Source organism: Sceloporus undulatus, chromosome 5 (genome assembly GCF_019175285.1).
Source record: "Sceloporus undulatus isolate JIND9_A2432 ecotype Alabama chromosome 5, SceUnd_v1.1, whole genome shotgun sequence".
NCBI lineage: Eukaryota > Metazoa > Chordata > Lepidosauria > Squamata > Phrynosomatidae > Sceloporus > Sceloporus undulatus.
The window spans coordinates 191,368,650-191,394,185 of record NC_056526.1 but is presented as its reverse complement, the minus strand read 5'-3'; the positions used below and the strand labels follow the sequence as shown (position 1 = coordinate 191,394,185).

Sequence of the window (25,536 nt, the reverse complement as noted above, 5' to 3'; positions counted from 1 at the left end):
TTTCATCAGTCCAGGATGCTTTCCATCAGAGTCTTTTTGATAGATTTTTGTCCAGCCATTTTGGGGAATATTTCCAAATATTCTTCCCATCCCTAGAGGTCAAGCTCAGCCACGTCGGCATCCAAAATGGCAGTTGAGGGCCACCATCTCCAGCCCAGTGGCCCAGCATGCCCATCATGCCCAGCGATTGTGAGAGGAGGTTGGTGCCTCTGGGGACTATAGGAGCTGGCTCTCTCCCCTTCCCCCCATTCCCAAGTCAACCACCGCACGCCAAGTCTTGTCTGTAGTTGTTCATTTTAATTTCCGTGAAAGGAACACATACCCACGCTCACTCACACATACACACACACAGGCACACGTCACAAGTTTTGTCGCTGACATTTGGTAAATCATCTTTGAAGTCCCACTGGCAAATAAGAAACCCCGCGTGGGGTGGGAGGAAGGAAGGCGAGGGCAAGATCCGGCGTGAGGGGGGGGAAGGTTGCCAGAGGAAAGCAAGGGAAGGATCGGGGCACTCCTTTGACACTCCATTTGTCTTAATTAATTATTATAATTATTATTTTAATTATTATTAATATTATTATTATCATCGTCGCCATCATCATCATCGTAACCGTGACGGCTTCGGTCGCTGTCACGGTGGCTTAAGGGCTCGGCTTCTTGCTGGGTAGCGCACTGTCTTTCCTCTCCAGCCGCATGTAAGGCTCAAAGGCGGAGGTGCCCAGTCCGTAGCCGCTGGGCAAGTCATGGAGGCCACTCAGCAGTGGGCCACTGAAGCACAGCGGGGTGGCAGGGAGCCGCGGGGAGGCCGAGGTGGCCAGGGAAGGGACCTGCAGGCTGAAACCCCCAGTCCCGGGAGGGCTGGCCCCGCTGCTGAGGACGGGCGAGGTGGTCTCTGAGGTGCCCAAAGAGGACCCGTTTCCGGAGGAAGAACTGATAGGGTTGGAGCCCGGGGAGAGCAAGGCAGGGGGGGCCGGGACGGAGAGCAGCCTCCCTTGCTCCAGAAGTCTCAGGATGTTGCAGGTGGCAAAGGATTCGGAAGTGGATGTGGAACGCTTTTCGGAGTCCCGGCTCTGGTCCTTTTTCTGCTTGGTGCGCCGGTTCTGGAACCAGACCTTCACCTGAAGAAGAGAAGAGATGGTTACCACCAGGTGCCAGATTTCCTGGCTCTCATTTTTATGTGTGAATGGGCTCCTGTGAGTATGTGGTGAGGTTGCTTCAGTGTTGAACTAGAACCCAAGGAAACTGGGATTCGAATTCCCACTCAGCCGTACAAACCCATCCTTTCAGGTTCAGAGGAAAATGACAGTGGAAAATCGACTCCGGATAAATCTTATTAAGGTTCCAAAAGCCTTAATAAACAGTGTCTAGATCAAATGTGCATTGCTTGCAAAGCGAGGTGTGAGGGGAAAAAGACACCAAGCCAACTGAGAGACTTTGCAAGGAGTGTACAAAGCAAGCCACTGTAATTCTCTTATGTTTCCTACATGGATTCTGCTTTTTCAGCCATTCCAGTTTCTGACAATGCTATAGTCCCTAACCCATCAGATATGGTATGAGGGGTTTCTTAAAGTTTAGGGGCCATAAAAGTCCCCCAACCCTCACTTACTGGGCAGCAGCAACTGGGATTGATGGGGTTCTCTTCCCTGGTCATTTGGGAAGCAGCCGGCTGCAGTTCCCACCATCCCCACATGCAAGTCTTCCCCAGTGGGAGGGAGAATTGCAACAAGGGTCCTGAGTCTGTCTGTTGCCCCAGAGGTTGCTCACAGGAAGGAAAAGATCCCCTGTCAGTCACAGTGGCTGTTGCCTGGTAAGTGGGGATCAGGCTGGGATAGTCACTGTGCAGCACCATAACTGCAATCCCTATACATACCTAAATTCTATACAGCATCCCGGCCTAACTTTCCTAGTGTCAGGAGTTGCTTAGGCATCCTACTGTCGGGAGTTGCCTGCCATAATATGTTTAGTAATAGGAGTGATGGATTATATAGTTGTTTGGCATTATAGAGTAGTGTGGATCTCATTTGCAGGTGGTGAGATAACAAAGGAAAGGAATAATAGAATCATAGTGTTGGAAGAGACCCCAAGGGCCATCCAATCCAACCTCCTGCCATGCAGGAACTCAAAATCAAAGTATACCCGACAGATGGCCATCCAGCCTCTGTTTAAAGACCTCCAAAGAAGGAGATTCCATCTCTCTCCATTGAGGGAGTGTGTTCATCTGTCAGGAAGTTCCTCCTAATGTTGCGGTGGAATCTCTTTTCCTGGAGCTTGCATGCATTGTTCTGGGTCCTAATCTCTGGAGCAACAAGAAAACAAGCTTGCTCTATTCTCAATATGAAACTCCTTCAAATACAGGACTATCATATCACCTCCTAAGCTTCTCTTCTCCAGGCTAAACATACACAGCTCTCTAAGGTGCTCCTCATAGGGCTTTATAGTTTCCAAACCCTTCACCATTTTGGTGACCCTCCTTTGGACACGCTCCAGGTTCTCAACATTGAATTGTGGTGCCCAGAACTGGACACAGGATTATTTCAGGTGAGGCCTGACCAAAGCAGAATAGAGTGGGACTATTACTTCGCTTGATCTTGAACTTCTGTTGATGCAGCTTAGAATCGCATTGGCCTTTTTAGCTGCCTCATCACACTGTTGCCTCATATTCAACTTATGGTCTACTAGAACTCCTAGATCCCTCTCACATGTGCTGATGTCAAGCCAGGTGTCCTCCATCCCATATCTATGCATTTCTGGGGGGTTTCTGCCTAGGTGCAGTACCATACATCTCTCCATGTTGAAATTTATTTTGTTAGTTTGGACCCAACTTTCTAATCTATTAAAGTCTAATTTAGGAGACTAGCTTTTGGCCAGAATGTCAAAGGTCCTTCCACTGTGAGATTGGAACAGCAACAAGAATATAAAGGGCAGGATGGGGATGAAAGGGGAAATACAGTTTATTACTTGAGAATGAATGAGAAATAATCCCGCTATGAATGTGAAATTTTGTATTGTATTTAATTGTTGTTGCTGTTGTATGCCTTCAAGTTGTTTTCGACTTCTGGCAACCCTAAGGGCTATCATACTTGGGACATACAATGAGAAGACAGGACTCATTCGAAAAGGCCATAATGACATTTAGAAAAGGCAACAACGCCAAGAAAATTGGAAGGTGGAAGGGAAGGGCCCCTGAGTTTGCAAGATCTGAGCAGGGCTGTGGATGATGGGGACCCTTGGTCACATATAACAACAGCAAAACTATGAAGTCAGATCTCAAACAACATAATTTTTAAAAAGAATCTGTCTCTTTGAAGAAAATGTCAATTGTATTTCCCTCCACCACCAGCAAGGGAAAACACCACCATAATTTCCAGAGCACTTGTTACTACTTTTAATGGCATCCCTGAGGGTTCTCCGTTCTGTCTCAAACAAGTCCAGGCATCCAGTAATGAAAGGGAATCGTCTCTGTGTCAGAAACCAGAGGCTTTATGGCATATCCTTGCTGGAGTCCATAGTGGCCGCCATAAACCCAGCCATGAGTTTGTGCTAATGCCACCACTGGCTTGGAATCCATAATGCTATAAATAGGGCATTGATGACACTAATCTATGTGGGTCAGCAAAATCTAAAGAGGATTGTGAGTGACTCCTGGAAAAAGGGAATGATGCTTCGGACAGGAGGAGATGACCTGGTGACAGAAAGGGCAAGAAAGGGAGGGAGAGAGGTGCAAAGTGACAGGCTCTGAAGTCTCAACCTACATTTCAAATAAACCAGGGCCACCCTGAGGACAGGCAGACAAACAAACCAATAAAGCTGGAGATCACAGAGAGTGGCTAAGAGGAGGCTGCCGAGGAGCATTGCGGAGAGGGAAAGAGTCAAGGGAGTTTATCAGACAAGGGAACTTGGAAGTATAATCCAATGGCAATTCGAACGCAATATTGGGTTTAACGTTATTGCTTGATAGACTACCACACGCAATTTCGGGCAATGGCAAGCTGTTTTCGGGCAATGGGAAGTCAGTTTGGACGCAATTCGAATTGACGTAAATTCACTGAACTAGCAAATTCACATGAATGCATTCTGGCCCCACTTTCTTTTCATTCGAAATTAAGAGAAATTCCTCCCGTGCGATAAACTCCAAGGAAAGAGCTGCCTTGGAGGGTGCTGGAGTCTCCTTCTTTGGAGGCCTCCGTTTAGAAACCTCACCTGGAATACTGCGTCCAGTTCTGGGCAGCACAATTCAAAAAGGAGGCTGACAACCTGGAGGATATCCAGGGGAGGATGATCAAAAATGGTGGAGGGTATGGAAATCATGGAGCAACTTAGGGAGCTGGGGATGTTTAGCCTGGAGAAGAGAAGGTTAAGAGGTTACATGTTAGCCATGTTTAGGTTATTGAAGTGGTGTCATATTGAGGATGGAGAAAGCTTGTTTTCTGCTGCTTTAGAGAATAGGAGCAATGTATGAAAGCTCCTGGAAAAGAGATTCCACTTCAACATTAGGAGGAACTTCCTGACAGTAAAAGCTGTTTAACAGTGGAAGACGCTCCCTTGGAGAGTGGTGGCATCTCCTTGCTTAGAGGTTTTTAAAAAGAGGCTGGATGGCCATCTGTTTCAGGGAGGGCTTTGACTGTGAGTTCCTGCATGGAAGTGGGTTGGACTGGATGAACCTTGAGGTCTCTTCCAACTCTGATTCTATGATTCTGTCCTGAGATTTCTCCCTCTACCCCTGAAGACTGGAGAAGAGGAGCCAGACCCTGATATCCCTCCTGGAATTGTAGTCCAAAACAGTTTCCCTGCTTTAAGAAGGAGCCATGGTCATTCCACTTGGCTGATCATTTTTCAATTTAGGAGGGGAGGATGTGTTCCCAACCATTGATTTGGTTCCTTCTTGGCAGCTAACCCTCCCTCGCTGTCTCTGGGAATCAAAATTGGGAACGTGTGCGTTTCTGTCTGGCTGGGCCCCTCTGTGCCGATGACAGCATAAGCTGGGAGGCTTGGCACACACAGCCAGGTGGCAGCCTCCATTCTTGGCTCGGCTTTCATTGCACACATCTGGTGGCCTCTGTGCCAGCTTCTCTCTCTCTCTCCTCTTCCTCCTCCTCTTTTTATTATCCATAGAAAGAAAAGCATCTTGGGTGTTCCCAGTATCACCTGGGCATCTTGGCAGGAGAAAACCACTTGGAAGGCATTGTTTCAAGGCAGGCCAGCCTGTTCTGGTCTGGTGTTTGTGGTGTTGTGACAAAGGCAGTGGTTTGTTTGAAGGCAGGTTTTGTTGTTGACAATAATAATGATGCTCTGTTGTCATTTTTTTTTAAAAGCCTTGTCAAAGTGAGAAGATTCAATTAGGCATTGAAGGGAATGGCACAGAAAGACTGGGCCTATAATTATTTCCCATCAGGCGAAAGCGCTCCTTCCTCATCTCCATCCCTGTCCCACCCCTCATTCTTCCACATACAAATGTGCCCACTTCTCCCCTCCATTAACTGGGTCTGGATGGAAGGATAAAACCACATCCAGCTGTCACAGACGGGGAAAGTGATTGAGATGGGGGTGAAGTGGGCATGTATGTTTGTAGTCTTTGCAATGCCCCCCCCCATCACACAAATGACACATGCAGGCAGGCTGAATCAATTCCCTTTGGAAAAACTGGCACAGCTACCACCCGCAAATAGCACCAGCTGCAGCTGCAGGCCTCCTCCTATGGGTCCCTTTTTCCTTTTTAATTGGCTGGTTTTACATGAGTTAGTAGGGCCATTCAAAGGGAGTATTTTGAGGCGCAGCTCTGGGATGTGTTGGCAAAACTTCAGCCTTGCCCCTCTCAAAGAATTCTGTCATCCCAAATAAACTTTTCCTTTGGTCTCCAAATTTCTGTCATTGCATTAACTTCTCAAATCATGAGGATTTGAGAAACAGGCATCTAAGGAAAAAATACAGGCAAAGATGTCAAGGGAATGCCAACACAACAAATAGAAGAATTGTATGTGTAAAGGGTTTTCAGTCTCCCTGCAATGCTTTATTTGTGGACTGAAGAAAAATGTCCTTTGGGGATGGCAGAACAATTATTTGGGGAGCAATGTCCTCATTTTGTGCACTCCCCATAGCTATATCCATCAAATGTTTGCTTGAGCCCTAAATACAGCCCTAAAATTCGGCCACTTGCTGCAAGGGGCCCTGGGCCCAGTACTCTTCAACATCTTTATCAGTGACTTGGATGGTGGAATAGAGGACATGCTTCTAAAATTTACAGAGGACACCATTTTAGGAGGAGTAGCTAATACCCCAGAGAGGAGGATCAAAATTCGAAATGACCTGAATAGATTTGAGAACTGGGCCAAAACTATCCAAATTAATATCAACAGGGAGAAATGTAGGATACTACACTTAGGCAGTAAAATGCAGAGATATAGGATGGGGGACACTTGGCTTGACAACAGTACATGTGAGACTGAGGGATCTAAGAGTCTTAGGGCTGAAACAAAGGGCCCTAAAGTCATGCCGCCCCTTGGAGCACCGGATTGGGGCTCAGACGCCACCCCCAACCCGATGCTTATTGCCGGTCTGTTTTGCCCCTCGGGCTGAACATGAGTCAACAGTGTGATGCAGCAGCTAAGAAAGTCAATGTAATTCTAGGCTATATCAATGGAAGTACAGTGTCCAGATCGAGGACACCAAATTTATTATCTTTGTTTAGATCTATCATTTCCCCCCAACAAGGCAGTTCAAAAATTATTAAAAACAGTGCAGACAAAAACCATATGAAAACGTGTGTCTGTATTTTATTTGAAATGAATTAAACAATCTAGTATTTTAAAAATCAATAAGACACACAGCTCACTCCTGAAAGACCTTGAAAGCGTAACAGAAAAGGAAAGTTTCTGTTTCCTTCCAGAAGGAGAGCAAGGAGGGAGCAGCCACCAAGAAGGCCCCATCGTCTCCCTTCTTCCCATCTAGCCTGCAAAGGCACTAAGAGCCGAGCCTACCCCAAAGATCTTTGCACTGGGGCAGGTTTGCATAGAGAATTATGGTCTTCCAAAGCTGTGTTAATGTAGTTTGACACCTCTTTAACTGCCATGGCTCACTTCTATGGAATTCTAGGATTTGTAGTTTGGGGAGATCTTTAACCTTCTTTAGCCGGTGCCACAACAAACAACAAATCCCAGGATTCCATAGGATGGAGCCATGGCAGTTAAAGCAGTGTCAAACGGCATTAATTCTGCAGCATGGCACAGCATTGCCATGCAACACAATGTTGTGTAGCACAATAAATGCACAACTCCACACGTGGAGATTTATACACTGCAGCCCTTAGAAGCTGCAATCCAACAGAATAAACAGCTAACTTTTTCCACACTCTTCTCACATCATGAGCCTGAGATAAATAGCAATCAGCCTTAATATGACTTCTGGCATGAAGGCCAGGGAGCGAACATGAACCCGTACAGCAGGGTCATTGACAGGGCAGATAGAGGAAAGCATTTGTAATGGGGACGGTTTCTCTGGTTGGCTCTCTCAGCTCTGTTTGTTTCTGGCATTTGGGATTTGTGCCAAGCAGCAGCCTAGATGCATCACAGGCCTGTCAGTTCCAGCAGCCAGGCAATGTGCGCAGGGAAACATTTCCAACAGCCGTGTGACGCAGAAAGGCACTGGAGAGAGAGCGGGAAGCAGGTCCAGGAAAGATGGAGGAGAGGGGTTACGGTTAAAGAATCCAGAGCTTGAAGATATCTCTCATTTGGACTGCAACTCCCAGAATCCACCAGCCAAAGTCCCAGTTCAAAAAAAGGGTAATTTTTCAAAGGCCTGAGAGAATCTGAGAAGGTTTCACAGCTAGGAGCATTATTCATAAGTATACTGTGCTGAGAGGTCACTATACTCCTGCCTCAGGAGTTGAATTCAGAGGCATAGCTGTGGTAGTTGGGTATATTGGTGTGCAAAAGGGTTTTGTAGCCCCTTTGAGATTAACTGTTAGCATAAGCTTTCATAGTCTTGGTCTATTTCCTCAGGTGTGTGTAGTGAATACCAGTCCTCTCCATATATCTGAGGAAGTAGACCAAGTCTATGGAAGCTTATGCCCAGTTCACTCCGTGCATCTGAAGAAGTAGACCAAGTGTACAAAAACGTATGCCCAGTTCACTCCATGCATCCAAAGAAATAGACTTAAGACTATGAAAGTTTATGCTCTATAACTTCTTTTACACAATTAGTTTCATAGGTGCTCTTACTAGATTCCTTTGCATTACTTTAAGAGTTGTTTGCTGATGCTGGCAGGAGATGAGGGAATTTAGGTACAAAATAAGCTGTAGTTTTGCAGAGCCAGACTTTTGATCCATCTAACACACTACCTCCACTAGTGCTTGGGCAGTTTACCAGCTGTTACTGACTAGCATTTTAGACCATCAGTGACTGAGATACTGCCCAAGAATCTAGGAATCAGTGAGGTCTGATCAGGAAATGGGGCTGTTCCAAGCCGTGTTGCTTTGTGTAATTGTGCTATCAAAGTCCAGTCTCTGGTGGTTTCATCCAGATGTTTTGTCAATGGATTTGGAAGTGATCCCAGAACATCATGGTTCCCCGGCTGCAACAGCTCCACAGCTGCCAGTATCTTTCCAGGCATGATTCAAGGTACAGCTCACCATATACACTCGACTATAAGTCGATCTCATGTATAAGTCAAGGGCAAAATTATGGGTTTTGATGTGACACTTGGACAAGCCGAAGGTAAAACTTAGAGACACACAACGATGGATCTAAATGATGAAGCAAAGGAAAACAAAAAGGTTCACCCTGAAGGCTGGATGGAAGAGAGAGCAGAGAGACAGACTGCACTCTTGGACTTTCACCAGGGAATGGATCCCTTTTTAATAAGAGTTAAAGTACAGAAATTACATTCACCCATAGATACGTCAACCTGATTTTTGGAATCAATTTTTTAACTAAAATTTCTAGACTTATGAATATATACAATATGTTCTATACAGTTTGTGTCCAGGCTCTCTGAAGAACTGTATCTCTCTCTACGATCAGCCTGTGCTTTGAGATCTGCTGAGTATCCCGTCTCTGTGTCCCACCACCTTCACAGGGGCATCGGAGCAGCAGCTAAAAAGGCCAATGGGATACTAGGCTGCATTAATAGGAGTATCACGTCTAGATCAAGGAAGGTAATAGTGCCATGGTATTCTGCTTTGGTCAGACCTCAGCTGGAATACTGTGCCCGGTTCTGGGCACCACAATTCAAGAAGGATATAGGCAATCTGGAGAATGTCCAGAGGAGGAAGACCCCAAAAAGGTGAAAGGCCTGGAAACCACAATGCCCTATGTGGAGTAACTTAGGGAGATGGAAATGTTTAGCCTGATGAAAAGAAATTTAAGAGGGCACATGATAGCCACGTTTCAATATGAGAAGGGATGTCACATTGAGGACGGTGCAAGCTTGTTTTCTGCTGCTACAGAGTAGGACACAGTGTAGTGGATTCAAGCCCCATGAAAAGAGATTCCACCTCAACATTAGGAAGAACTTGAATGTGCATGGCCCTTGCGGATGGCCCTTGCAGTCTCTTCCAACTCTATATGATCTGAAGGGAACACAGGGCCTTCTTGGTGGCTGCTCCCAAGATCAGGAACCTTCTCCCTAGAGAGGTTCGGCTGGCACTCTCCTTGGTATCCTTCCCTTGGCAAGTGAAGACCTTTCTGGTTTAGAGCCCTTGGGAGGTTGACCACTCAAGGGGAATGGGCCATGCATAATGCACTGGACTGTCTATTGATTGTTTTCTTTGCAATGCCCATGTTTCTAATTGGTTTTAATGTTATTGATAGTTTAACTACACTGTTGGCTTTTGTCTGAACTAAGCCAGCTTGAGTCCTGGACTGGGGGAAAAGTGTAGGATGTGAATAAGTATACTGTACTAACAATAGCAGCAACAACAACAACAGTCTTCTGTTAATCTTCCTCCTTATTTAGTGCCTAGAGATAATCCAGGTTGATAACATTTTAACTTCCAGGGGTCAATGCTATGGAATTCTGGGGTTTGTAGTTTTGTGAGACATTTAGCCTTCCCTTTCAGAGAGCTCTGGTGCCACAACAAACTACAGATCCTGGATTCCGTAGCATTGAGCCATGGCAGTTAAAGTGGTGTCAACCTGGGCCTCATTCACACTACATAATAAACCAGTGTTCAACACCGGTGTAAAACCAGTTTAAAGGGACCTTGTTTTGCACTTGCGCTGAATTGCGGGCACAGTTTGTTAAATGGTTTTTTCTCGAACCTGCGGCATTCCTCTATCTTTGTAAATGAATTGCTTCAACGCAAGTGTGAATGTGCACTCTCAATTGAATTCGTTTGGTGCCCTGTGCGGCAACTCCATTTTAATTTCGATCCTATTGATGAATGTGTGAATGTGAAGTGAATAAACGAAATGAGCAATTCGATTGTGCTTGAATAGGTGAACATTTATTCCGGCACTAAATCACTTAATCGCTAGACTCAAAAATCGGTTTATTTTGTAGCGTGAATGAGGCCATAGATCATTTCTTGCAAATGTGAGGCAGCCTATGTCCCAGCCTTGAGCCGGTCATTGGGAGCATACTTATCAATTTGCAGATGACACCAAATTGGGGGAATAGGCTAATACCCCCAGAGGACAGGATCAAGATTCAAAGACCTGAATAGACTAGAAAGCTGGGCCAAGGCTGAACAAAATAAATTCAACACAGAGAAATGTAAGGTATTGCACTTAGGGCGGAAAAATAAAATGCACAGATATAGGATGGGTGACACCTGCTGAATGAAACTACGTGTGAAAGGGGATCTAGGAGTCCAAGTAGACCACAAGTTGAACATGAGTCAACGTGTGATCGGCAGCTAAAAAGGCCATGGCTATTTTATGCTGCATCAATAGAAGTATAGTGTCCTAGAGAAGAGAGTAATAGTGCCACTGTATTCTGCTCTTGGTCAGGCCCCACCTAGAATATGTGTCCAGTTCTGGGCACCACATAGTTCAGAAAGGACATTGGAGAAACGGGAGCCTTGTGGCCAAAGGATGGTGAGAACTAAAAGTGGTGAAGGGTCTGGAAACCATGGTCCTAGTGAGGAATGACTTAGGGATCTGGGGATGTTTTAAAGAGCTGGAGAAAAGAAGGTTAAGAGAGGTGATGATGTATAGCCCTCTTCTGAAATATATTGAAAGGATGTTCATAGTTGAGGAGGAAACAAGCTTTGTTTTTTTCTGCTGGCTCCAGAGAAACGGACCCGGAACAATGTGATGCAAGCTACAGTAAAGAGATTCCACCTGAACATTAGGGAGGAACTTCCGTGACATGTAAGTGGGCTTGTTCGACAGTGGAATGGCACTCCTTTCCTCTGGAGTGTTGATAGAGTCTCCTTCCTTGGAGGTCTTGTAAAGCAGAGGCTGTGATTGGTCTTCTCGGTCTGGGGATGGCTTGGTTGAGATTTGGAATTTCCTGCATGGCTAAGGGGTTGGACTGGTCCAGGGCCGCTTAGTGGTTCCTCTTCCAACTCCGTACGATTTTATGCGCCCATTCACAGTTACAAAAAAATTGGTTTTGAAACCGATTCAATCACGTGGAAGTTGCCTACTTCACCCTGAATTTTCACACAAGCGAATCCGGGGCTTTGCAACACCTCGTTCGTGTTAAATGATGGCCCGCTAGCGTCGGGTCCTTTTGAAATCGGTTCGCAAATAACCGTTTTTTTTAAAACCCGGCCGGTCCGTGGGAATGAGAACTTTGGCCTGCGATCACGATCGAGGCAAATTGGATGGAGGGATTATAGGTCCAGAGGGTGGGCAAAGGTCAAGGCATTTCTCCCCCTCATCGGAGGGGGGGGGGAAGGAGGAAATAGCCGGGGTTGTCAGAAGGGAGCAAGGGAAGGCATTCTTTAGGAGCCTCGTTTTCCCTGTCATCCCCGTGCCCAAAGCGCCTCTGGTCTGCTGGGGAGACATTCCTTCCCTTGCAGGAGGAAAAAATCAGGTCATGAACGGGGCTGCATGTGCAGGCAACCCCCCCCTTTTTCAATATCAAACAATTTTTTTGTTTTTTTGAGCGCAAACATGCGCATGGTTTATTTCCGATGTCATGGTTATTTTTTTTTTTTGAGCGCAATGCGTGGTTTGTTCGATGGCGTGTTGCGTTTGTTTCTGCAGCAGGAGAGAAGCTACAAAGTGTTGCAAACATCAATGTTCATTTGTAACCATTTTTGGTTTGAGCAAATATAGGCGCATGGTATTGTCTTCTTTGGCAGATACAGCAAGGGAAGCAAAGGGAAAGCTATGTTTTGCTTTTAAAAGCATTAAAAAAAGCGCATGGCAATACCCATTCCTTTGCCTGGGAACAGGGGCAGAATCTGACCCAAAAGCCCACAGGTTTTTAGAAAAAAAAAAAAGAGAGAGAGAGAAGAGGGGGGGGGAATCTCTCCTGCTCCTGCTGCAGCCGCTGAAACCCCTGGTGCCTGGCTGCTTTAAAAAGGGAGGAGACTTCCCTCCCCCGATGCACCTGCAAACGTCACCATGAGATAGCTTGATTGGCAGTCCGGTCCAATTCTACAGATCATTCGAAATGTGGTTCTGTCAAAAATGGCATTCGATTTGCAATTTCTAGTGGGTCACTTGCTAACGGAGGTATCGAGGGGAAGGGGCATCCGGATCATCCAGGTTCCCCAGTTCCTCCCAGTGTCTTTGTAGGGCCAGTATGATGGGGGTCCAAAGATTCTATGATTCTATGATTACTCTTAACGTAGACTAGATCCATTTGGATCCATATGGTTTACCTACAATTTAACTTTCTACCATTTGAACAACTGGATTCAGTCTACTCTGGAACCTCTGGTCTTGTTCCTCCAACAGTTCAGCTTCACTGATTAAAACCAGGACGCTGGATTTACTTATGAGATTAACTATGGAATACAAATGCAAAGTTTAGAGATATTTTTAGAGAATTTTATCATGTAATGTTGTTTTAGATTGCATGCTGCTTGGCAGGTTTTTTGTCTTTTTTTTTACACTTACTATGTAAAATGCTGTGCAAACTTTACAGCCTCTATGAATAATATATAATAATATAATAATAATAATAAAAAATAATAATAAGGTTACAGAGGTTTGGCTTTGACCCGACCTCCTGGGAAGGACATGATCCACCCCTCTCCTCTCATTCCCATTGAGCTAAATGTGGGCAAACTACTTTTGCATTTGGAACTCAGTTTTGCAGCAAAGGAGAAAAGTGGGAGGAGGAGAGAGAAACTGGACATTTTAAAAGCAAGCGGAAAAAGTAGGATGGAAAAGGATTTAATTGGGACTGTCCCAACCAAGTTGGTGATTAAATGGGCTGGAACCTGTGTGGTAATTTTAGGCCAGTGATCACACTTTCTCAGAGTTGGTGCACAGGTGGCACCCTTTGTGGGTGCCCCCTTCTCCTCATGTATTCTGGGCAACAAGGGGGGATCGACAACACTGCAGATATAATGCAGTTTGACACCCCTTTAACTGCCATGGCTCCATCCTGTGATTTGTAGTTTGGTGAGGAACCAGCACTCTCTGGCAGAGAAGGCTATATAGACCTTGCAAAAGGACAAACCCCAGGATTCCCTAGGATGGAGCTGCAGGACTTTAAAGTGGTGTCAGACTGCATTATTTCTACAGTGTCGATGCAAAGCAATAATTCATAGGGGTTACATTAGCTCAACAGCACTGTATGCAGATGGCCCTAAGTTCAGTCTCTGCTTTGTCACTAAAAAAAGATCATGTAACAGATGATGGGAAAGACCTCGGTGAACCAAAGGCCCAAGAGAGCGCAATGCCCAACCAGAAGGAAGCGCAAGACGTGACACGGCGCCTGACCTGGCTTGTGAGACTGCGAAGCCACGTTCCTCCGCTGTTGGCACAGTCTGTTTTATTTATAGCTTCGCAATTAAGAAAGCAATGTTAAAAATTAATCACCATAATAGTTGTTAACTATTCATTAGCATGAGGAAAAAACAGAATGAAAGCACACTTTGCTTTACAAACACATTATGGGCACAGAGCAGCATACTGGTTAGAATAAAGCCATTGAATCTACTGGGTTTGCCTATATGCTGACTCACAATTCAACAACTGAATCAATGGGTTTACTCTAGTAAAGTCAGAGTGGTGCAATGGTTTGTCTGCTGGACTCTGACTCTGGAGACCAGGGTTCGAATCCTGGCTCAGCCATGAAACCCACTGGGTGACCCTGGGCAAGTCACACTCTCTCAGCCTCAGAGGAAGGTACTGTCAAACCTCCTCTGAACAAATCTAGGCAATAAAAACCCCATGATATGGTGGCCTTAGGTCACCATAAGTCAGAAATGACTGTAAGGTCCAGAGCAAAAAACAACAACAAAAAAAACCTGGAGTAATTTAGAGCCAGCCTGGTGTAGCGGTTTGAGTACTGGACAACGTCTCTTGAGACTAGGGTTCAAATTCTCCCTTGGTCATGGAAGCCCAATGGGTGATCTTGAGCAAGTCACACACTTTCAGCCTCAGAGGAATGCAAAGGTAAATCCTCTCTGACTAAATCTTGCCAAGAAAACCCTGCCATAGGTTCATTGTAGGGTCAGCATAAGTCAGAAATGACTTGAAGGCAAGCCACAAAAGACAACGCTAGTTGTCTCAACTACACAATTCTTGCCTGAGAGTATGAAACTGGATTAGATCTGGAGTCCTCTTTGTGTTTTATGCACACCTCCGGTTCCTTTCCACATACAGTTGTACATTTTTGGCCACAGAGTAATGTCTGTATTCTGTTCACAACTATCCGCAAATGTACCCATCGCACATGCAGCTGCACATCCTTGAATAGTGTGTAACTACTCGTCAGCAGCTGCAATGTGACATTTGAATCATTAGAACCATGGAAGCAGCAAGCACACTCAGGGATATGCTGCTGGCTGCAATCTTATTATTCAGCAGCCTTGTGGCATAACACAATGACCACTTAACCATGGCTGCTTCCACACTGCAGAATTGATATACTTGGACACTGCTTTAACTGCCATGGCTCCATCCTATGGGTTCTTGGGATTAGTGGTTTGTTGTGGCAACAGAGCTTTCTGACACAGAAGGCTAAATATCTCACGCAACTACAAATTCTAGTATTTCGTAGCAGTGACATCACCTGACTTGGTGACACCCGGTGTGGGGCTTCTGGGGGGTGGACTTCTGGTGTGCATGCCCCTCATGGGAGCGCACGCATACAGGAGCGCACACACACACACACAAGTGAATGTGCACATGGCCCCACAGTGGCCCAGACAGGGCACCCAAGGCCTTGCAGCAGCCGAGATGCAATGCACAAGGCCTTGTGGCAGCCCGGACAAAGTGCACAAGGCCTTATTGTGGCCCATGGGGGGCAGGGGACCAACTGGGTGTCACCTCTCCTTCTGGGGTGTCACCCGGTGAGGTCCACACACCTTGCACACACACTCCCAGTCACACTGCTGTTCCATAGCATTGCACCATGGCAGTTAACGTGGTGCTAAACTGCATGAATTCTGCAGTGTAGATGGAGCCTACATAAGTAGATTTACACTATGCAAACACAATGCAAGATCTTGGCTTAGGAGTGAGTTCATCAGCCCAAGGACCTGGAAGCCCCCTCCCCAGGCACGACATGAAAGCTCAGATGGATAGGGTGGTGAGTGTTTTTCCTCATCCCCCCATGTGCCCTTCCCTTACCTGTGTCTCTGAGAGGTTGAGCTGCCTGGCTAACTCCGTCCTCTCCCTGCCCACGACGTATTGGCAACGCTGGAACTCCAGCTCCAACCGGTAGAGCTGTTCAGCGGTGAAAGAGGTCCGGGTTCTCTTGGGCCGGTCAAGGTCCAAGCCTTTGGGAAGGACAATCTCCCGGATGGTCCCTTTGGCATCTGCAGGCAACCAGAAAGAGAGAGACTTCATTCCCAGGTTGGGCTTACCTGCAGGGGAACAAGACCATGACCTGAATCCCCATTGCTGAGGCCTAGCTAGAGTAGACCAGTTTCATCAGTGGTTGAATAGTAAGTCAACACATGGGTAAATCCCATGGCTTCTGTGAGTCTACTCTAGTTGAGACTAACCAAGAGGATTTAGAAGTTAGAGACATAACCGTGTTAGCCCAGAAAATCAGTATGCAAAGGGATCTTGTCGCACCTTTGAGATTAACTGTGTGAAAGAAATTTTGGCATAATTTTTTGTAGACTTGGTCTAATTCCTCAGATGCATCTACAAAAGCTCATGCTACAGCTTCTTTAGCTCAGTTCAGCCCCAAACACACTTCCCAGGATTCCTTAACACTGAGCCAAGGCAGTTAAAGCAGTCTCAAACTGGATTATTTCTGCAGTGTGTTTTGGACCTAAGTCTCAAAGGTGCTACAATTTCCCTTTGCAAGAAGATTTATTTCACAAAACAGGTCAAAATGAGTCAATATGTAGGTAAATTTCTCAACCAACATGGTTTCAGCATTAAACTACAGTACAACTCTCAAGACATGGGTTCGATTCCCTGCTTGGCCATGAAACCCACTGCATGACCTTGGCCAAGTTACACTTTCTCAGCTCCAGAGGAAGGCAAAGGCAACCCCCCCCCAAAAAAAAAACCCCAAACAAATCTTGCCAAGAAAAGCCCTAGGGTCATCATAAATCAGAAAGGATTTGAAGGCGCACAACGACAACAGTGTAGATAAACTCCCATTGCTTCAATGGTTGTACTCTAGTTGCAATCGATATATAGGATACAGGCCAGAACTCCTTCAATATCCAGATCGTGAGAAGGCATGACTCAATGAAAAAGACAATCATGCTTGCAAGATGGAAGGCAGCTGGAAAAGAGGGAAACTAAGGGTGCTCTACAGTTAGTAGAAGAACATAATATATGACCATGATGAATACACAGAAGAGCTACAGAAAAATGTGAATGGTAGAGTGAAACATGGGAAGAAGAAACCCATGAAGATGAATCCCAGATTTTGCAAGCCACAAGCAAAGCACTTGGAAATAACAAATCACCAGGAACAGATGACACCCCAAAAGAACTGCTACAATGCACAGAGACAGAATCCAGCTCTGTTCTAATGAAAATCTGCCAACAAATATGGAAAAGAAAGCAGTGGTTTGCAGATTGGAAGTGATCACTATACATCCCCATCCACCAAAAAGGAGACACAAAAGAGTTCAGCAATTACAGAAGCATTGCACTAACTTCCCATACAAGGAATGTCATGCTCCAAATTCTGCAGCAAAGACTCGTATGGAGCATGAAGTCCCAGAAGGGCAAGCTAAATTCAGGAAAGGAAGAGGCACGGGGGACCATATTGCAAACATACGATGGATAATGGAACACACCAGGAAATTGCAGAAGAACATCTGCATGTGCTTTATTGAGTACAGCAAAGCCTTTGACTGCATAGATCACGAAAAGCTATGGCTGGTGCTTAAAGGAATGGGAGTGCCACAATATTCAATTGTCCTGATGCATAACCTGTAAGGACAAGAAGCCACTGTTATAACTGAATATAGAGAAAGAGAGTGGTTCCCAATTGGCAAAGGGATCAGGCAAGGCTGCATGTGGTTGTTGTGGTTGTTGTTGTTGTTGTGTGCCTTCAAGTCGTTTCCGACTTAAAGCAGCCCTAAGGTGAACCGCTCACAGGGTTTCCTTGGCCAGATTTGTTCAGCGGAGGTTTGCCACTGCCTTCCTCTGCAGCTGAGAGAGTGGAACTTACCCAAGTGGGTTTATATGGCCAATAAGGGATTCAGACCAGAGTCATAGTCCAGCGCTCAAGCCACTACACCACACTGTCTCACCAAGGCTGCATACTATCACCCTGTTTATTCACAGTGTATGCAGAAAATATCATACGCAAAGCAGGTTAGAAGCAGGAAGAGTGAAGACTGGAGAAAGAAACATGGAAAACCTAAGATACATAGAATCATAGAACCCTAAAATTGGAAGAGGCTAACAGTCTCCATTCTGCCATGCAGGAACTCTCAATCAAAACATCCACAACAGATGCCATCCAACCTCTGTTTAAAAACCTCCAAAGAAGGAGACTCTACCACTCTCCAAGACAACAGATTTGGACACATTATTACTGCAGGCAAGGCCTGACCAAAGCAGAATAGAGTGCTATTACTTCCCTCGATCTATGCTTCTATTGATGCAGCCTAGAATCGCATTGGCCTTTTTAGCTGCCGCATTGCACTGTTGACTCATGTTCAACCTGTGATCTACTAGGACTCCTAGATGCCTTTCATATTTACTGTTGTCAAGGCAGGTGTCTCCCATCCTATATCAGATAAGAGATACGCAATCTATATCAGTTTCATTCCACTTTGATTCTCCTGGTCTCATGCGATGCAGTCCTGAGATCTGTAGTTTTGAGAGATAATTAATATTCTCTTCCAAAGACTTCTAATAATGCATTTCAAGGGATTGCACCAAAGGCTTTCTAAGAACCCCTTCAAACTACAGATCCCTGGATTCAACAGAACAGAGCCATGACTGCTAAAGTGGAATCAAAGTGCTATAATTGTGCAGTGCGGAGACGCCTGTAGACATCTGTCCTCTTCCTGTGGACTTTCAGCCTGATTTTATAACAGATAAATTTAACTTTTTAAAAAATAGGACCTCAAACATCCTTCTTTTTCTTCTGACTAATTCTACGGAAAAGAAAAAGCACAGCAAGGCATCTTCTGCGGTTTCACAGTTTGAGGAAAAGCCTTGGCGCAAAAGGATTTTCTGCAAAGGACCACGAAGCATGTTTGTCTATTTTAATCCTCTACCAAGACAAAAACACTTTAAGGAAAGGCAAGGAATCCAGGTCTTGAACTTCAAGTCCATTGCCTTTGCTTTTCCATAAAATGCCCCAAAGGCAACTAAAGCATTTAAAGGCAAATAAAAGGAATATCAAGCAGTGGAAAAAGAGGACAGCAGAGATGAAACTCCACTGGAAGCAACTCTTTCTCAGCAAAACTAGGAAATAATCCTCCAAAGGTTTTAGCAGTTCCTACAGGAAGATTTTAAAGGTAAAGATATTTGGAGATTAGACAAAAAATCCAGGAAAGCTCCTTGGAAGCAAAAGGCATACTATCCAAAAATACAGGTCGAGTCTCTCTTATCCAAAATGTTTGGGACCAGAAATGTTTTGGATTTTGGATCTTTTCAGATTTTTGAATATTTCCATATACCTAATAATATATCCTAAAGATGGGAGCCAAGTCTGAACACAAAATCCCTTTATATTTCATATACACTTCATACACAAAGCCTGAAGATAATTTTATTCTCCACATTTTAAAATCATGTTTCCCTGTCTGAGTAAGGATTCGCACTCTGGTCTCCCAGAGTCCTAGTCCAATGCTCAAACCCTTGCACTCTGCAGGCTTCCACCTATGAGCACTGTTCTTATGTTTATAAGCCTATGCACTTTCTTGCCGAACAGCTAGTATATAAATATTCAATCAGATTAAACTGTTCAGTGTACTTGGTTTCACTGATGCTCCTAGAGTCAATGTCTGAGCCAAGTATTCCTGACCGATAACAGCACATGAAGGGGAAATGTTGGCTTTCTGGCACAAAAATGTGCACAGCGTTGGTATAGTAGTGCAGGGAAGGGAAATTTTGGCAGATGTTGCACCCAATTTTCTGCACAGGAGTCCTCCAAGGTTTGCAAGGCTTGCCAGAAATGCTTGAATAGCAAGAACAGTCTCAAGCAGAAGTTGCCAGAAGTCCCTTTCTGGTTTGGAAAAAAAGGATTGTTGTTGTTGTTGTTGTTGTTGTTGTTGTTGTTGTTGTTAAATCAGGAAGAAGTGTTAAGCCTCAGGTTATTGGTTTGCATGCAGTCCTTTGCTGCTCCCAAATACAAGATTTGGTAATGCTTCTTAGAGGTTATCTCTTGTTGTTGCTAGAAAAGCAGTATCTTTTTCTCTTCCGCTTTGGGCAAGGATTCTTTGCAAATGTGCGATTGCGCATTGTATTATGACTGGTTGTGAGATGTTGGGTCCATGGCCAGATGTCAGTTCAATAAATTCTTCTTTAAACAGAAAAGAACAAAATAGAGGACAGGTCTGCAACGTCTTGAGGAGCTGAATTGCTTTTGCAGAGGCTGCCAGAAGAAATCGTTGATCTCTTCTTTTCTTGCTAAAAATAAAAGATGTTTAGGGGCTTGCAAAACAGCCTTGGAGGACCAGATTAAGTCACACTCTCTCAACCTCAGAAGATGGCAATGGCAAACATTTTGGGAAGAAACGTGCCAAGAAAACCCCATGATAGGTTTGCCTTAGGGTCACCATAAGTCAGAAATACGAAGGCACACAACAACAACAACAACAACAACAAAGTCCAACCTCTGAAGGCAATCTCTTATCTAAGGCCAACACTGCCACAATTCCAGTTGCAAGAGAGCTGAACCAAGGAAATCCAGATCGATATCTCAATTTATTCAAGTTTTCATTTGTCCTTCTTGTATAATTCTAATGGCCTTTTTTAAAGAAACAACAGGTTCAAGTCAAGTCTCTCAAATGGCGCAGAAAAAGTGTCAAGTCTTCGAAATCTTGCGCTACAACTTCTTTTGCACAGTTAGTCTCAAAGGTGCAAAAAGATCCCTTTGCTTATTATTTATATCTGAATCAGGGGCATGAGAACTGGTTTTTCCGATGGTCCCAGAACAAGGAGACAAACCGTTTCCTTCAGGTGAGATCAGGCCACAACAAAATTTATTCTCTAACATTTAGCATCATAAAAAGAAGGAAAAGGGGGACGGTGGGGAAAGAAAGTTGCAGCACCTTTAAGACCAACAATGTTTTAAAATGTTGCATGAGGTTTTGTGGCTATAAACCCATTGCTTCGGTTGCAGTACAGACTGATAATAAATTGTTGTTGTTGTGTGCCCTCAAGTTGTTTCAGACTTACAGAGACCCTATCATGGAGTTCTGTTGGAAATCTTCTTCATAGAGGATTTGCCCTTGCCATTCTCCTGAGAGAGTGTGACTTGCCCAAGATGGGTTTGCATAGCCAAGCCGGGATTCGAACCCTGGTCTTCAGAGTTGTAGTCCAATTCTCAAACCACGCTAATAAATACTCAGGTATAAAGCATGTTTATGCAACTGTGGGGGTTGCAATGTAATGCAATGGGACCCAGAAGGATGCCAACCATGACCCTTGCCCTAACATTTCAATGGGCTGCATAAGGTGAGACAGGTCTTTCAGATCTTTGCAGTGATCTCTTAGTGTTGATGTGTGAAAGATCTTTTTTTTTTTCTAGAATGGAATGGTAGATCCCACATAAAACTCTGCACAAGATCTCTGACAATTGCACAGATGTTTCCGTATGTGCATTTGTGTATGCGCTTCTTCTGACACTGTCCAACAACTGAGTCTCTCTGGGTGATGCAAAGGCTGAGATCTTACATGGGACGCAACGGACGGTCAGCCCTCCACATCCACGCATTTTTTTGTCCACAGATTTGAACATCCATGGCTTGAAAATATTTTAAAAATGTATAAGTTCCAAAAAGCAAACCTTCATTTTGCTAATTTATATAAGAGACACCATTTTACTAGACCATTGTATTTAATGAGACTTGAGCATCCACGGATTTTGGCATCCACAGGGGATCCTCGAACCAAAATCCAGAGGATACCAAGGGCCCACTGCAATAATAATAATAATAATGATAATGATAATAACAACAACTCATTGTATTTAGTGGAAGCTGAACATCCACGGGTTTTGGTACTCATGTCATGGGGGATCCTGGAACCAAACCCCAGTGGATACCAAGGGCCCACTGCAATAACAACAACTCATTGTATTTAGTGGAACTTGAACATCCAAGGGCCCACTGAAATAACAACAACAACAACAACAACAACAACTCCTCAGTGTATTTAATGGGACTTGAGCATCCACAGATTTTGGTATTCACGAGGAATCCTAGAACCAAACCCTAGCCAAGGGCCCACTGCAATAACAACAACAACAACAACAACAACAACAACAACTTTTTGTATTTAGTGGAATGTGAGCATCCACAGATTTTAGTATCCTGGAACCAAACCTCAGTGGTTACCAAGGGCCCACTGCAACAACAACAGTAACAACAACAACAATTCATTGTATTTAATGGAACTTGAGCATCCATGGATTTTGTATCCACAGGGGATCCTGGAACCAAACCCCAGCAGATACCAGTATCCCAGTGTAGTAGCTATGCTCTGTCTCCCAATACAGCCCCATAATTGGTTGTTGTTGTTGTTTGCCTTCAAGTAATTTCCAAGTCCAACTTATGGCCACCCTAAGGCAAACACATGGGAAGGTTTGGCAAGATTTCTTTTTCGAGGGGTTTTGGCTTTTGGCTCCATCTGAGAATGAGAGAGTGGGACCAAGAACAGCCAGTTGGGCTGAGCAGGGATTCAAACCCTGGTCTCCAGAGCCATAGTCCAGGGCTCAAACCACTACTATGCCATGCTAGCTCTACTCACTTAAGAGCCAGACAACCATACTGATCAAAGGGGCTCTGCAGTGTTGGCAAGTGAGACAGTGAAGGATGGTGTGCCATGTGCATCTGTCAGCAGTGGTGCAAAGGGCTAAATCCCTGGTTGCACCACTGTAGGCTGGTGTGAGAAGCTGGACATGTCATCCTTCAGCACCCCTTATAAAAAACGTATTAAAAGGTGTTTCTTTTAAAAAGACCAACTAATAAGTCATAGTTATACGACTAAATACAGTCACTGAAAAAATACACAAGCCATTAAATTTTATAAAGGAGAACCACCAAATCCTTAAAGGAAGGGGAACAACAACTGCATGTGTTGATCTTTACAAACCAACACTATGCAATCTAAAAAGATGCAAAAGCTCTTCTTCCTAAATGTTATTGATGTATTTTTAACATTCCCGTTATCTTTAGAAAAAAGGCATTATCAAGCTTCCGACTTGTTTATTTTGCAGATAAGGAAGGACAGACCAAGTAAGAATAGCTCAGCCATTGAGGAAGACTTTGGTTGAAACACATTTGGCTGTGAATTGGGACCATACAGAAGCCAACTGGCTTCTTTCCTATTAAGGATTTTACGTCAGTCATCTGGTTTTATAAGGAATTTTTATATCTAGTAACATATTTGATATATCCTAGCTTTTGGTATTTAGTTACTTTTGGTATCGACTAGGTGTACCTTTCCCTTTGTTGAATCCTTCCACGTTCCTTCACTTGATATGGCTGTCTGAATTTTAAGGTGGATTTTAGGAATATGGTGCCGCACTTGAAAAGCAAAAAGGCATAATATGTCTAGCTGACAACAACATAACTTCCTACCACCTAAAATTATAACAAATTAGAATCAATACACTGGACAACGCACAACAGGTGAGACCCCACATGTGCAGGTATGCATCAATTGCGCCATGCAACAATGACAACATTGCACAACTCCACCAAGTCATCAAATGTGCAATCAGATGTGCATCCGTGTGCAGCTATGTCCTTACACAACCACATGGGCATCCATGCACAGTGGCACCACATACACAACTCTGTTTCTGCAACCTTCAACTGCATGCAGACGTCCCACATTGGGCAAAACGTGTCTAGCCATTTCCAACTTAATGGCAACTGTAAGATGAACCTATCCTGGGATTTTCTTAACAAGATTGGTTCGGAGGGGGTTTCTCTCAGCTTCCCTTTGAGGCTGAGAGAGTGTGACTTGTGCAAAGTCACCCAGTGGGTTGGAACAGACAAGCAAGGTCTCCCTTAGCACAACACTCAAACACTGGCTGAGAGCACAACTATCATATAACTACGCAAGTGCAGGTTCCCACGCATGCGGGCATGATAGAGAATCTCATCCATTGTACTCATTCTTCTCGAAATGAGACTAAAAAGCCCTTTCCAGGCTCATCTGGCAGCTTCCTTGTACTGTATAGAAGGGACACAGAAGGAGGAAAATGATTCATGGGAGGCAGTGTTTCTTCGAAGCCCATGTTCCATCATGGCATTTGCATCTGCAAGGCTAAATAATTCCCCAATCAAAATCAATTGTAGTGCAACAACACATCATGGAGCCAAGTTTTATTGCTTTGAGAAACTGGAAGTGATCATCTTGTCTTGTCCAAATTCACTTTGGATGAACCTTTAGCCCTTTTAGTGACGTTTAAAGGGTTCAGGGGTCAAATCCAAACTGCCAACTTTTGGCACAATTTAGGGCCACGTTGAGAGACTGGGTCCCAATTTGGGGAGAAAAGCAGGATAGAAATTGATATAATAAATAAATAAATAAATGAAATTTCTGGATGGAAAATCTTCCAGGAAAAAAAATTTTGGGAGTGCCCTTGGTACATATCACACAATATTGTGTCCACCTTGTTGTTGCCTTGCATTCTATTCATTCCTGTTGTATGCCTTTTCATAGACCAGGGTTGCATCCACACTGCAGAAATAATCCAGTTTAACAGCAAAGGAGAAAGGGGCACTGCAAAATGTGGGACGTGCAAGAATAATGCAGGACATTAACAAACACAAGCTCAAAACACTCATAGAAATACAAAAGCATGCTTCTTAGTTGTGTGCATAATGAAGGGCATTCTGTAATTCTTCCTGGACAGTGGGCTGAAATGTAGGACATGTCCTGGAAAAGGAGGCCGTCTGGTCACTCTGCCTTTACTACAGTTCTGGAGTTTTCTACAGGCAGTTTTCTCACCAGTCCATTGACTTAGATGTCATTTTCATCCAGAGCACACTTTAATGCACACAAAGACAACAATAGCTGAAAAAAAAATGATCCTGCCAACAGATGAAATTAATATATCAACACATGAAATGAAGACAAGTATGAGTGGAAGTTAATGGAGGGATAAGTATATATTTACATTCCTGGGCCAACGCCACTCCAGATATTAGCCTTGTACCTTCAGACTCACAACAAGACATCAGCATTTTGGCTCCAATAAATAACTAGGCTTCCATACAAGGCACACAATGGAGAAGCCAAAGCCTGTGGGCAACAGCAATTTATGCGTTTGCGAGATGCCTCCTTTCCTGCCTCTGCAAAGGTAATTTAAGCTAATACTCTGCAAAAGGAAAAGGAAAAAGCGTTTCAGAGAATGTTGCTGAAAAAAAGAAATTCCAGGAAAGCCTATTTCAGTAAACTTAGAGAAGCATTGAGGGTGATCCCTGGTCAGAAATACTAAAAGAGAAGGGAGTTCAGGACGGATGGGAGTTTCTCAAAAGGGAGATACTGAAGGCACAATTTCAAACAGTTCCAGTGAGAAAGAAAAAGGGGAGCTGTCTCAAGAAACCAGGATGGATGACTAAGGAACTTTCAACCGAGCGAAGTTTGAAACGGAAGATGTCAAAGAAATGGAAAAAGGGGGAAATCATGAAAAAGGAATTCAAAGAAATAGTAGGCATTTGTAGGGTAAAGTCAGAAAAGCCAAAGCGCAGAATGAACTCAGTCTTGTTAGAGAGGTTAAGAACAATAAAAAGGGCTTTTTTGGATATGTCCACAGCAAAAGGAAGAAGAAGGAAACGGTAGGGCCACTGC

The 25,536-nt window shown here is 44.4% G+C and overlaps 1 protein-coding gene across 1 annotated transcript in view; it reads right to left on the bottom strand.

Annotated features, from left to right (window-relative positions):
- Positions 1-277: 277 nt before the first annotated feature.
- The window catches only part of VAX2 (ventral anterior homeobox 2), a 47,786-nt gene continuing 22,527 nt past the window's right edge, over positions 278-25,536 (bottom strand). Inside the window, exons 2-3 of the mRNA XM_042469320.1 lie at positions 15,703-15,890; positions 278-1,121 (exon numbers count right to left, since the gene is read on the bottom strand). Coding sequence (XP_042325254.1) covers positions 645-1,121; positions 15,703-15,890 — 665 coding nt within the window. The 3' untranslated portion in view covers positions 278-644. The remainder of the gene's footprint in view (positions 1,122-15,702; positions 15,891-25,536) is intronic.